At 44.7% G+C, this 13,101-nt stretch overlaps 2 protein-coding genes across 2 annotated transcripts; both read left to right on the top strand.

Annotated features, from left to right (window-relative positions):
• Positions 1-1,251: 1,251 nt before the first annotated feature.
• Positions 1,252-4,920, top strand: N7471_006515 (uncharacterized protein; the record flags this gene model as incomplete). The annotated part of the gene is made up of 11 exons (XM_057279234.1): positions 1,252-2,097; positions 2,157-2,177; positions 2,229-2,449; positions 2,503-2,622; positions 2,678-2,835; positions 2,897-2,996; positions 3,064-3,151; positions 3,204-3,381; positions 3,436-4,316; positions 4,375-4,551; positions 4,621-4,920. The coding sequence occupies 11 exons, from the start codon at positions 1,252-1,254 to the stop codon at positions 4,918-4,920; spliced, it is 3,090 nt and encodes a 1,029-aa protein (XP_057138844.1).
• Positions 4,921-7,542: 2,622 nt separating this feature from the next.
• N7471_006514 (putative SNF2 family helicase) lies at positions 7,543-11,885 on the top strand (the record flags this gene model as incomplete). The annotated part of the gene is made up of 13 exons (XM_057279233.1): positions 7,543-8,081; positions 8,130-8,853; positions 8,916-8,936; positions 8,986-9,070; positions 9,124-9,205; positions 9,262-9,381; positions 9,438-9,595; positions 9,655-9,754; positions 9,816-9,903; positions 9,960-10,158; positions 10,219-11,249; positions 11,306-11,482; positions 11,544-11,885. The coding sequence occupies 13 exons, from the start codon at positions 7,543-7,545 to the stop codon at positions 11,883-11,885; spliced, it is 3,666 nt and encodes a 1,221-aa protein (XP_057138843.1).
• Positions 11,886-13,101: the final 1,216 nt, after the last annotated feature.

Genomic DNA, 13,101 nt, shown 5'->3' with positions numbered 1-13,101 from the left:
AATGAGGATGCTCTTCCGATAAAGCCGAGAGAGGATGGAAAAAACGATATCACCCGGATATTAATAAGGAGACCAACAAGGATGTCAAGAAGGATGTCGAGAAAGAAGTCAAAAAAGACATGGAGAAATATGTCGAGAAACATATCGAGAAATATATTGGAAATAACGTTTGAAGGAATGTCGAGAAAGATACTAGCAAGGATACTAAGAAGACATCGAGAAAGACATCGAAAAAGACATCGAGGAAGATATTAAGAAATACGTTCAAAAAGACATCGAGAAAGACATTAAAAAGACCTTAAAGAAGACATCAAAAAAGATACTAATAAGGATGCTACGGAATATATCGAAAAAGAAGTCGAAATATTGCCTCGAGAGTGTAGTTAAAAAAGAATATCAGAGATGATGGTAATGAGAAGCCTGTTGAGTGGCTCTTATACTTCAACTCATATATCTCCTGTAGTTAACAATCTAGACTATTTAAAAAGGTCATATAGCTTCAAACCCGTATTATTGTCGTCCTAAAAAGCTGCCACTCAATGTTTCTTCATAAACAGTCCACCGAATAAGACCAGGCTTCGTTTCCCAACAAACTTCGTATCTCTTAACATGCCTACTTGATCTTCACCGACGTGATCTTCACTAACCCTACTCAACCACCAAATCGGAACATCTCACCGAGGCATCATATATTTGCTTTCGAGATATCTCCTCGTCTCCTCTCTCATTCTCCTCTAACAATCTTTCATCCTATGGTCTTCATACACTTGCGCACTCTCAAATTGTCTCTATTCTCCTACTTTGCCCTTCATCTATTCCATCTCTGCCATCTTCAGAATCTTCACCATTGCTTTACTCAGTATCTCTCTACCCTATGCCCAGTTCGTGCCTCTTATTCCTTCACTCTCTTCGTTGACACCAACCCTTCTTCATATATGTTCCTTCACTCTCCAACTCTGTGATCTCCAACCATTCTTTGTTTCAACCCACTCAATAACTCTTTGCGTCGTCTCCGTTCTGAATATCTTCTTCACACCAACCTCTGGGGTTATTTCTGTGCTCTGTGTTGCTACATTCAAATTCTTGCTTCTTCTCTGAGCCAGTTCACCAAACCCCTTTTTCTCATCCCCCATTTCGAGTTCGCACACCCTAAAGTTCTCTATTCAACTTTGTCCACCCAACATCCTGTTCGCTTCCCTACTCGGTATTCCGGCACCACCCCGATACATCCTGTGATCCTGTGATTTCAACATGCAAAGTCCAGCAAAAATGGATGAACCAACTGAAAATACCGCGAACACAATTGAGGAGACCCCAAAGGAAACTCCAAGTCCTGCCAATGATGTGCGGGTGAAAACTGAGCCAGAGGATCTGGCACACACTCCGATCATGTTGACAAACCTGGAAGTCTCCATCCCAGGTGTCAGGCCAAATCAGAACCTGCGCACTGTTTATCTCAGTTCGAAAAAAATTCCAAACCAGGATGACCCCGAACCAGAAGATTTGCCTAAGGAACCTGAGGAATTGCTGGATGGAACAGAGTCGACAGAAAGCTCCGATGATGGGCAGTCTTCTGGGGACGACGAAAACTATTCTGACAACCACGAAAGTTCTTCTGATGACGACGAAAATCCTTCTGACGACGAGTCCGAGCTCGCTCCAGATGAGCAGCCACTGGGTGATTCTAAGGATGCAGAGCCTTCTTCCAGGAATGAGAGCGACATTGATACGATGGAGTGTTCTCCCAAGCCAGTGAAGATACGGCACTCAAACAAATCGAAGGGGAAAAAGAAGACAAAACCCTCGATCTCATCAAAGTTGAACGAGAAAGTCAAGAGTCTGATGCAAAGCAACATACTGAGCGATGCGAATGCCAATGCGGCTGATATGAAGCGATCTATCCCTGTGTCCCAGAAAGCAGACAAAGCGAAAGCGCTCGCGGAGGAGGTTGCGAAGCTTCCAATTGGCGACCAAGCGCAGGCCAGAAAGGATGCAGCTGCACTGATCGAGGACTCGAAGAAGTTCACCCCTTCTGCGAAAATTGTGAACATGAACTGGAAGGTTGAGGGTCTCGAGACATTGCTGAAGCACCACCAGGTTCGAAATCCTTCATCTATCAAACTCAAGTTGTGATATGTGACTAACCATTTCAAAAGCTCAAGGCTGCTGCGTGGATGGTAAGCTTCATCCTTTTGTAATATGACATGACGTTTAGCTGACCTGCATAGCGCGATCGCGAAAGCTCAGGGGAGGAACCAAATGGTGGGTTGCTCTGTGACGAGATGGGGCTCGGGAAAACGCTTACAGTTCTCGGTATGAACGAAGAATGGCCATCTTGCAAAGTCAGAAAGCTTACCTTTTCACCAGCAACCATCGCGCACGAAAGGTTCCCAGCTCGTTCAAAAGCCCCAACTCTGATCATTGTCCCGAGAAGCTTGATTACACAATGGTATGTCTCACTCCTCGAAGATAATGGGTGTATTCCTCACTCGACTATTATAGGATCGATCAAATTTCTACACATTGCGAGAGCAAAATAATCAAAGACGTTCTCGAGTATTACGCCGGTTCCCGAACGAGCGCGCGCGATGTTGTGAAAGCGATGCAAAAAAAGCTTATTGTGTAAGACAACATCTGACGCAGGTTACTATTTGTTCCATGTTCACTGACCTTATAGAATCACCACATATGAGGAAATCTGCAGCTCACATCCGAAGTTGAAACCACCAGTCGAGATAAAGTCTCCTGAAGAGCTTGACGCTTGGAAAGAAGAGGAGTACGATCACAGAGCTGGGCCTTTCCATAAGGTTGAGTGGCACCGCATCATTCTTGATGGTATGTACATGACATTGCTCTAAAAACATCCATGGCAGTTAGTACTAATTCGGCTTCGCAGAAGCTCATTCGATCAAGAACAAAGATAGCGCGACCTCTATCGCTGTCAGAGCCTTGAAGGGCGAATTCAAGTGGGCTATGAGCGGGACACCTTTGCACAAGTATGCACTAACTACCATGGCAAGCTTTGAAATGACTGAAATCCTTCGTACTGACTATGTGTTCCAGCGGTGTGGAAGAGCTTTATCCATACCTTCATTTCATCTTTACATCGGAAAGAATGGAATATGAGACCTTTTTGAAAAAGTACCGCAGTGTTAGTCTCGTCGAGCCTCTACTCCAAAATCCAGAACTAACCTTCTACTTAGGGGTTGGATAACATCCTCGAGACCGTACTGCACCGCAGTACATACAGTACCCGGATACTTGGAAAGCCTATTGTCACGCTTCCGGGCATCAACAACCGAGTGGTGGAGGTCGAACTTTGCCCAGCCGAAAAGTTTCTTTACAGGGAGATCCAGGATCTCGGCATTGCAATGATCAATGGTAGGTCTGTCAATATCAGTGATGAAGAAACTAAGCACTAACACAGCCTATAAGGCTTGGCAGATACAAAGCAACGACAAAGCAAATGCATCTTGGCCGTGATAACAATGCTGAGAATGTTTGTGAGCCACCCGCTCCTCGCCCAAAGATTCCTCGAGACTGTGCTCAATCAACGTGTGATTGAAGGGCTCAATGTCATGGCACAAGCAGAAGGCGTGTCCGAGACCCCATCAAGGATCATCGTCGACTTGATTCTCGCCGTTGCAGATAAGCTTGCTCCTCGACCAAGGCTTCCAGGAGACTTTTTCGAACTTCGTACGATATATTACGAACAGGTGGAGCGCATCCGCAAAAACGAGGGAAAACATCAGTCACTTATGAGGAGAATATGCCCTCTTTGCGATGAAATTGTAAAGGGAGAGGAGGCATTTGTGGTCACATCTTGTTACCACCTTTACTGCAAAGGCTGTTTTGACAAACTTCCAGACCAAAATGGAAACGCCGAAACCGCCATTCGCGTTTGCAAATCCTGCAATCAACCCATCGAGGAGGCTGGATACTCCGACGATTCACCAAAGGACTCACCAAAGAAAGGCTCACCAAAGAAGGGCTCACCAAAGAAGAGAAAGCAGTCCACGCCGAAGAAAACGGGCAAAGAACCCTTCAAAAAGCGGTCTCAAAAGGCATTCAACCAACAAGTTCTATTGAGAGATCCATCAGATGATGAGTGGGACGAGCCCAGTGAGGATGAGGTTGATTGGGTTTCGCGCATTGGCGATCGCATGCTATCAGCGAAAACCACAGCGGTTCGGGATCTTGTCTCAAACTGGTTGAAAGAGGATGAGAACGTTAAGATCGTTATCTTCGTTCAGTTTCTGAAGACCATCCGACTTCTTCAGTTCATGTGTGGGGAAGAGGGTTGGGAATATGCAACCGTACGTCAATTCTAGGAAAGAAAAACACCGAGTTACATAACTAACACTGTCAATATAGATTACAGGGAAGGTATCTCCCACCTCGCGTGATAAGCAAATCGAGCAATTCGGCAAGGAGAAAGATATCAAAATCATGATTTCTTCCCTGAAGACTGGCGGCGTTGGTCTCAATTTGACCATGGCTAACAAGTGCATCCTCGTGGATCCTTGGTGGAATGAGGCAATCCAAGACCAGGTATGGGAGTCAGGATCCGGATCTTAGAAGGGGCAAAGGATCATTTTCAAGCTAACCATAAGTTGGTAGGCGTACTGTCGACTGTACCGCATCGGGCAGCCTCGCATGGTCGAATACGTTCAAATCGTCGCGAAAGGTTCAATTGACACGTGGATGGTTAGCCTACAGAAGATGAAGGCCCACAATATCCGTCAGCTGTTTAGTACGGACTCGCTCAAAGAGATACTCGGTCTCTCCGGGGAAGTCCACGAAAAACCAAATGGTGGATTCTCGATTTTCACTAGCAAGGAAAACAAACATGCCCACAGCTGGGCACAGGCTGTTGAATCAGGGATAATTGAGGAGGTGAATTCTTCCGAAGAGGATTAGGAGGTGGGCTACCTGGCGGGCGAAGAAGAAAAGAAAATTGAAAGAAAAAAAAAAAAAAAAAAAAGGAAGGGAAGAACAGGGAAAGCACGGAGAACGATGAATTTGAGCAGTGGCTTGTTTTGCTGCGAAGGGCATTTATTCTTAGGGTTGCGCTGCCCAGATGGGTTTCCTGGCCATATACACTCATTTAGCATTCGATACTTAGCTCTGTTGCTACAGAGCTCAATCCAGTCATTACCGTCAACCTACCGCACATGGCATAGTAAATTTTGTCCGCCTGGCTCACCGCCGGTTTTTCATTATTTGCCCATTAACAACTCCGTATAAACCTTTTAATTAGCTGTTCAAATCTAATTCTTATGCTACTTTTACTAGATAATTACTCTATTTCAACTGGTAGGTTATAATGCGGATTAAATAGAGAGTTATATTACCGAGAATTAGATATAAAAGTAGTTGTGGAAAATAGAACTTAGAATAAAGAATCCAAGTATAAAGAATTCAAGTTAAAGCTTATATATGGAAAAGTGGTTTTCCAAATTAAGCTTTTTTCCGCCATTTTATACCATCTATCGAGAAAAGCTAAGAGGAGAAGATATCTAAAAAGACTACTAAAATGCCTACTAGATTATATCATTCCTAAGGGTAGAGGCCGTAAACGCCGCAGACTATTCTTGAATTAAGAATTTCAAGTATAGAAAGATAGACTATTAAGAAATTAGGCACTAAGAAATCAGGTATCGAGAATTCAAGTGTTAAGAAGGTATTAAGAATTCGACTATCGAGAGTTAGATTTAACTTTGAACTTATATGGAGAATTTGTGTGACATTGGTCTATTCAGATATATAAAAACCCATCCTCAAAGTATACTACAGGCAAAACCTGTTATGGCGCATTGGCAGTTAGAGACTGCCCGTACTACCACATCCCTTCTGATATGTTCTATGCACAAAACTGCTCATGCCGGTCTCCTAGACTTAATCATCTTCTCGTTTACGCATATCCTTGCTCGGCCCTATTGCTTGGTCATATCGCTTTCAGTGTGGTTCTGTCATTACCAAACCTAAGCCAGTCATCATCTGATTGCTTCGTCTCCCTAGGTTCCATCTCAAACCATAGGGCTGGTGGTTGAAGGGCTTTCATTTTCTTCACAGCGTACATATGTCTTCTCGCTTCCTTCATACTATACATCCAGCATCTCCCCTTCATATTTTTGTTATCAGAATTAGTCAAAAGCCCGTCCTGCTATTGCCAAACCCAAGCCAGTCGTTATGTGGTTTGCTTATGCCCCTATACCCTGGTATGAGTGGTTAAAGTGCTCTGCTTCCTTCGCATCATTCATTCATTTCCCCTCTTTTTCATATCCCTACTACTTCCACAGAATTAGCCACAATTCCAATTCTGTTATTTCCAAATCCGAGAGAGTCTTCCTCTGGTTTGCTTCGTCTCCCTGGGTTTCATCTCAAACCCTAGGGGGGTGGTTACAAAAGGCTATTCGTTTCCTTTACACTATATATATCATCCTTCCTTCTTTATATCCCCGTTACTACACTTTCGTCTATAATTGCCAAGTCCAAGCCAGTCTTTATCTGATTTCCTTCGTCTCCCTAGGCTATACACCCCAGTATAAGTGGTGAAACTACTCTGCTTCCTTCACACCATAAATCCACCATCTTGCCTCCTTCACATCCCCGTTGCTACATTGTCGTCTATGATATTCAAGACTAAACTAGTCATCATCTGATTCCTTCATTTCCCTAGGTTCTGTCTCAAACTTTAGGGGTGGTGGTTATGAAAGGCCGAGTTTCCTTCACACGGTACATATTTCATCTCTCCTCCTTCACATCTCCGTTGCAACAGTATCCTCTACAATCTTCAACAACCAAACTAATCATCATCTGGTTACTTCGTTTTCCCAGGTTCCATCTCAAAGCCTAGGGGTGGTGGTTATAGAAGGCTTCGTTTCCTTCATACCATACATCCACCATCTCTCCTCCTTCACATCCCCGTTGCTACACTGTCATCTATGATTCTCAAAACAAAACCAGTTATCGATTGCTTCGTTCCTCCAGTTTCAATCTCAAACCCTAGGGGTGGTGGTTATAAAAAGCTTCTTTTCCTTCACCCCATACCTCTTTCATCTCTCCTCCTTCACATCCCCGAACCGTATCCTGTACAATCTTCAAAGCCAAGCCAGTCATTATCTGGTTACCCCGTTTTTCCAGGTTGAATCTCAAACCCTGAGGGTGGTAGTTATAAAAGGCTTCGTTTCCTTCACACAGTACCTCTTTCATCTCTCCTCCTTCACATCCCCGTTGCAACACTGTCATCTACGATTCTCAAAACAAAACCAGTTATCGATTGCTTCGTTCCTCCAGTTTCAATCTCAAACCCTCGGGGTGGTGGTTATAAAAGGCTTCGTTTCCTTTACACCGTGCATCTTTCATCTTTCTTCCTTCACATTCCCGCTGCAACAGTGTCCTCTGCAACCCGAGCTTATATTCTCTTTTCGTTCAATTGTCCTTTTCATATTTTCGTTCTTATTTCCTTGCACCCTTGACAGGATCAAAATTCAATCCTCCGAGAAACAGGAAGAATCGCACAACAACAGGGCTCCTGAAATGGCTCAGTCCCATTTCAAAGTGAGTGGTGACCACCTCACTTACGGACCCACTGATGGGACTCAGTATGTCTTTCAAAAGACAATTTACCCAGCAGTGCAGAGCTCGGGCAATGATCAATCTACTTACGGTGCTTTGAATGGTCCGCGGATCAAGAAAGACTTTCCCGACGAGAACGGCCAGGAAATCAAAAGCTGCGACAAGTTCAATCCCTTGACCATCAAAGGACCCAACATCATCAAACGGGAACCAGGTATCAAAATGGAACCACAGGAGTTCAACAATGCTCAGCTAATTCAAGGCCGTCTTGTCATTGACCTCACAGAAGAAGACGACAATCCACCAACCCGAAAACGTCCAATGCCGCGTGCCGAATTATTAATGGCCAAGCACCAGCACCAGAAGGCCGCGAGAAAGCCGCTTGAAACCGTTCAACACCCAGTTGAAAGCTTGTTCGTGCAGGATGATGATTTCTCAGGGTCTGCCTCCCCCAGGACCAGTGACTGGTTGCTCGACACAGGTGAAGATGATCTTTCTGGGTAAGTGCCAAGCAGACCTCCTCAAGAGTGATGATCTAATGGACCTAGATTCAACGAGTACCAGAAACAATTTCAAAGCCTGCAATCCCCATCCATCGAACAGCAGATTGAGCTCGAAAAGCGGAGAGAGGAAGAGCTTCAACGAAGGAGAAAGGTCAAGAATGACCAACTCTGTGACCTGACTGTCCAACAGGAATTGGAAGGGAGGCCGGAAGGCGAGAAGGTTTCTTCTCCTGTCTTGAAAGAACAGCCGCAACCTGAAGATTCGCAGCCCAAAGAGCAAACCGAGGCAGGCTTAAAAAAGACTGCTACAGTAAAGCCACCGGTCACACGAGTCTCAAAATCGGGGATCAGAAAGGCCAAAGAAATTGGACTTGCTCAGTTGCTTTTAAAGAAAGGGGTTCGAAATATTAAGGCCAACGAAACCGAGCCTGAAACGGAGCAAGCACCTGGCGCAGAAAGAAAGCAGAAAAAACATCGACGCCCTCCCACGGTATTGTCAAACGAAGAAATCCGAAGCATTTTCAAAAATGACGGTGGTCGCAAAAAAGGAAAGGATCCGTTACCTCCCGGGTTTGTGTCTACAGAAAAAAACAAGCAAAAGGCATTTAGGGAGATGCTTGCCAGTATCCCAGTTGCAGAAAAGGCTGGAGCACGTGCAGACATATCCATCCTGGATGAAGCGACGCGGACTTTCAATCCATCAGCAAGGTCAGACGGACAAGGGAAATGGAAGGTCAGAGGGATAAAAACATGCCTCATGGTGAACCAGGTTTGTATCCACTTCCACTCCCACATTCGCTTTTATCAAATGTAAGACTGACATCGGAACAGATATTAGCTGCCTCTTGGATGGTGAGTTCGGATTTCTTTTTTCGAACGTCAGATTTACTAATCAATATAGTGCAAACGAGAAACTTCTTCGAGTAAGCCGAATGGCGGTTTACTCTGCGATGTGATGGGCTTTGGTAAGACTCTCTCGGCTCTAGGTAAGATGAATAAGAATGAGACACTGTGTGATAACACAGCTAAACATTTCTAGCGTGCATCGTGAATCGAAAGATACCATCTCAGCCAGAAGGTCCGACTCTGATTGTTGCCCCGAGAAATTTGATAGAGACCTGGTACGGCCTCTCCTTCAGCCATACTAAGCATTATCTCTAAACACTAAACCATACAGGATGTCGCAGATTCAGCAACATTGTGAGAAAGGAGCAGCCGGGAGGATCATTGCACATTGCTCTGGTTCACGCGTGAGAACCGATGAGCTCGCCCCCGAACTCAAAGAACACGGCATTGTGTAAGTGCTGCTTCCGATCAGAGATACCCCCCTACAGGATTACTGACAATGATTAGGTTGACAACCTACTCGGAGATTGCTGCCTCGTATCCTGATCTAAAGCCGCCCGCTGAACTCCAGACCATTGCCGCTATCCAAGAATGGTGGGACCAAGAATATGACGAGAAAGCAGGTGCCTTTCATCAAATCAACTGGCACAGAATCATTCTCGACGGTATGTAAATCATGGTTGAATGGAAATCAGATGAGACTGGGGCTAATTAAAGTCTACAGAAGCACACATTATCAGGAACAGGATGACCAGAACGTCGATTGCGGTTCGCTCTCTAAGCGGGTATTTCAAATGGGCTTTAACCGGAACACCTCTGCACAAGTGAGTACAGCCCACATTTAAATAAACCCAAAAATGAATTCAAGTTAACTTTCGAACATAGCTCCGTTGATGAACTTTATGCTCTATTTGCATTCATCGATGTCCCCAACAGCCACCCCTACCACATCTTCATGCATAACTTTTGCAATGTAAGTTTCTTTCCAGTTCAAAAAAATGCACATTTAACATTTCTCTGCCAACATAGGGGACGGATGAAGCCAAAAAGCGTTTGATCAACATGCTTCGCGCCGTCATCCATCGCAAGACCCACGAGAGCCGTCATATGGGAAGACCCTTTATCGAGCTCAAAAAATTCGATCTAAAGGAGAAAAAGGTCGAGTTTTACCCAGTGGAAAGGCAGATCTACTCCGCAATTGCGGAGAAGTTCATCGAGAAAGTCAATGGTGAGCTTGGAAGCCCTCCGAGGGTGTAAATGATTGAGTTCACTACTAAAAAGGCTATAGCTACTACCCAAATAAAAAAGCAGAGCAAATGCATTTTGACGATGATCCTAAAGCTACAGATGTTCACCAGTCATCCACTTACTGCAGAAGATTACCTCAAGCGAGTGTGCAATTTCAACAGCGCACTGGTTACAAAGCTAAAGAGTTGGGTGAAGAATGAAACAAGTCCAGGAGACCCGTCTCCATCAAGTAAAATTGCGAAGTGCTGTCTTGCAGGGAAATACCAAACCGGTATGCCTACAGCTCCTCTGAGGTCTCGAGCAGAAAGCGAAAATCTTCGACCACGGCCGCCCGGAAATTGCGCAAAGCTTGTTTCAAAGTTCGGGGATAAAATCAAAGAACTCCTAAGAAATGGAGCATACTATGAGAGTGATCATCGCACCTGGTTCTGTCCTGGCTGTGACGGGCTCCCAGCAAGGGCTATTATCACGGACTGTCAACACCTTTACTGCGAAGAGTGTTTTGACGCACTCGCCGACGGAGAAGGGAACACCGATGGTGTCGATCGCTTGTGCCATTGTTGCAAGATTCCCATCAAAAAGGCTGCATTCTACGGAATTTATGATGACTTCGATACACCTCCACTGGAGGCTGCTGAGTCTTCTTCTCTTGAATCAGCGGGCCAGCAAAAGCGACCAGCAACACCGGAGACAAGCACAGAAAAGGAATCTCGAACCAAGAAACGCCGGAAGGGTAAAAATTCTGGTCCCACTTTCTCAGAATGGTTGTTGGCCGATGGAAACCCAGTCTCATTTGATGACGAAAGCGAACATGAGAACCAAGACGAAGGGGAAGACGAAAACCCTGACGAGGGTGATGTTCCCTGTGAGGAAGTGGTTGACAAAGGTCAAGATTGGATAACGTTATTTGGGAGATCCATGCCGGGCGCCAAATTTGATGCAATCACGTCTCAAGTCAAAAAGTGGTTCAAAGAAGACAGCACTGCCAAAATCGTGATTTTCACACAGTATGTCAACAGCACCAGGATGTTGAAGTACTTGTGTGAAGAGAATAACTGGCAATACTCCCAAGTAAGTTCTTCAAGACAATAAGCCAACAGAGCGCATGTCTAACTCGACTTGACTAGATCACGGGTCGAATGGCCAATAGGTCAAGAGAAATCCATCTGGACAACTTCCGAAACAAAGATGACACAAAGATCATGATTGCTTCGATTAAAACGGGTGGCCTAGGTCTTGATTTCTCCGTGGCTAACAAGTGTATCCTGATTGATCTATGGTGGAACGAAGCGGTTCAAGACCAGGTAGGTGGTCACGCATGAATGAAAAGTGAATCTCCCAGTCTTCTAACTTGTGCAATAATAGGCATTCTTTCGTCTTTGGCGTCTTGGGCAACAGCGAGATGTCGAATGTATCATGCTCATGGTCGCACATTCCATTGACGATTGGATGGACAGTACCCAGAAGCGGAAAGCTAAGGAGATTAGCGAAGTCTTGAGTCAGAATGTGCTCATGGACCGAAACACACTCAAAGAACTGCTAGAGATGTTTGGTGAAGTCACGGATGATCCAAAGGAGGGATTCAGGGTCCATCTAGCGTCCAAAAATGCGTCCCAAGATGCGTCAAACCCCACGCCCACACCCGCGCCCAAAGCCACTTCCAAAGCAAAGGCTACTCGGTCTGCGCCTCCTAAGAAACGGAGTTAGCTTGCAGGAATCGTCAAAACAGAAGCATGGGCAAGAAGATGGAGAGACAAACACCGAGAGCGAAATGAAGTGAAAAATGACGCTTAGTCCCAAGGAATACAGCAGGACACGAAAAAAAGGATGAAAACCCCCAAAACTACCAAAAACAGCAATGATACGGACCATGGCATTGTGTGTCGCAAGATCGATTTGAGATCAGCTGCTTATCGCTGGAATGGGCATTTATTTTTAGTGGAGGACATAGTTTCCAAGACACTCAGTGTAACTACATAGCAGAAGCGACGCCCACTTTTCGCTGGTTCAACACGGATCATGCTCAATATCAAATTAGGCCTAATTAACCTATACAAATAGGGTACAATTATATATGGTAAAGTAGTCCTATAGGAATTGTGTATTAGTATGTGGTTAATTATTCTAAATAGACATCTATAGGAATCTCAAGAGACATCCTAAGAGACATCTAAAAAGACATTTAAAAAGACATCTAAAAAGACATCTAAAAGGATACCTTAAAAGATACCTCAAAATATATCGAAAAAGACCTCTAAAAGGATATTTAGTATGTCCTTATCCAACGGTACTCAGAGCACATTATAGGGTTCTAGGGTACTGTGCACACGCTTCTAGTATATAAACATTAATCGTCTCCTGATCTCTCGGCTTGATCTCTCTGTTGGACGGCCTCCCGGCCAAAGATGATTCATAGAACAGCTTCATGGATATGACAGTCCTAGAGTTCGACATAGAGTGGGTACTAGTACCATTATCTTGAGTCAGGGTGGGTAAGGGTCGTGCTAGCAGAGCACTCGAAGTCTCCATGCTTGAAAAGGTTGATGAAGGTCGCTCTGACCTCGAGACTTGAGGGTTGTATGTATGTACATGGCAAGATCGCAGTGGGTCCAGCTTGGCAGGATCCCAAAGCTTATTTTCTGGATTAAGTAATCCATTATCAAAGCCCTCAAGTTATACACCAAAGGTTATACAAAGTATGCCTTTTTTCCCGCCTTCGTATACACCTAAGAAGACATCAGAGAAGACATGTAAAAAGACATATGAAAAGAACATCCAAAAAGCAGATCGGAGGGGTCTTATAACTAACACCATCTTGGTCCAAATAGATCAGATCAATAAAGTCTTAGGTCGTCAAGGACAGAGGCGGCATAAGCGGCCTACTATTCTTGTTTTCTTCACTTGAACCCTGAGCCTTATACCG

This window comes from Penicillium samsonianum (assembly GCF_028829775.1).
Source record: "Penicillium samsonianum strain IBT 33392 chromosome Unknown utg000003l_segment0_segment0, whole genome shotgun sequence".
Taxonomy (NCBI): Eukaryota; Fungi; Ascomycota; class Eurotiomycetes; order Eurotiales; family Aspergillaceae; genus Penicillium; species Penicillium samsonianum.
The sequence above is the reverse complement of the archived record's forward strand: the minus strand, read 5'-3'. Positions and strand labels throughout refer to the sequence as shown.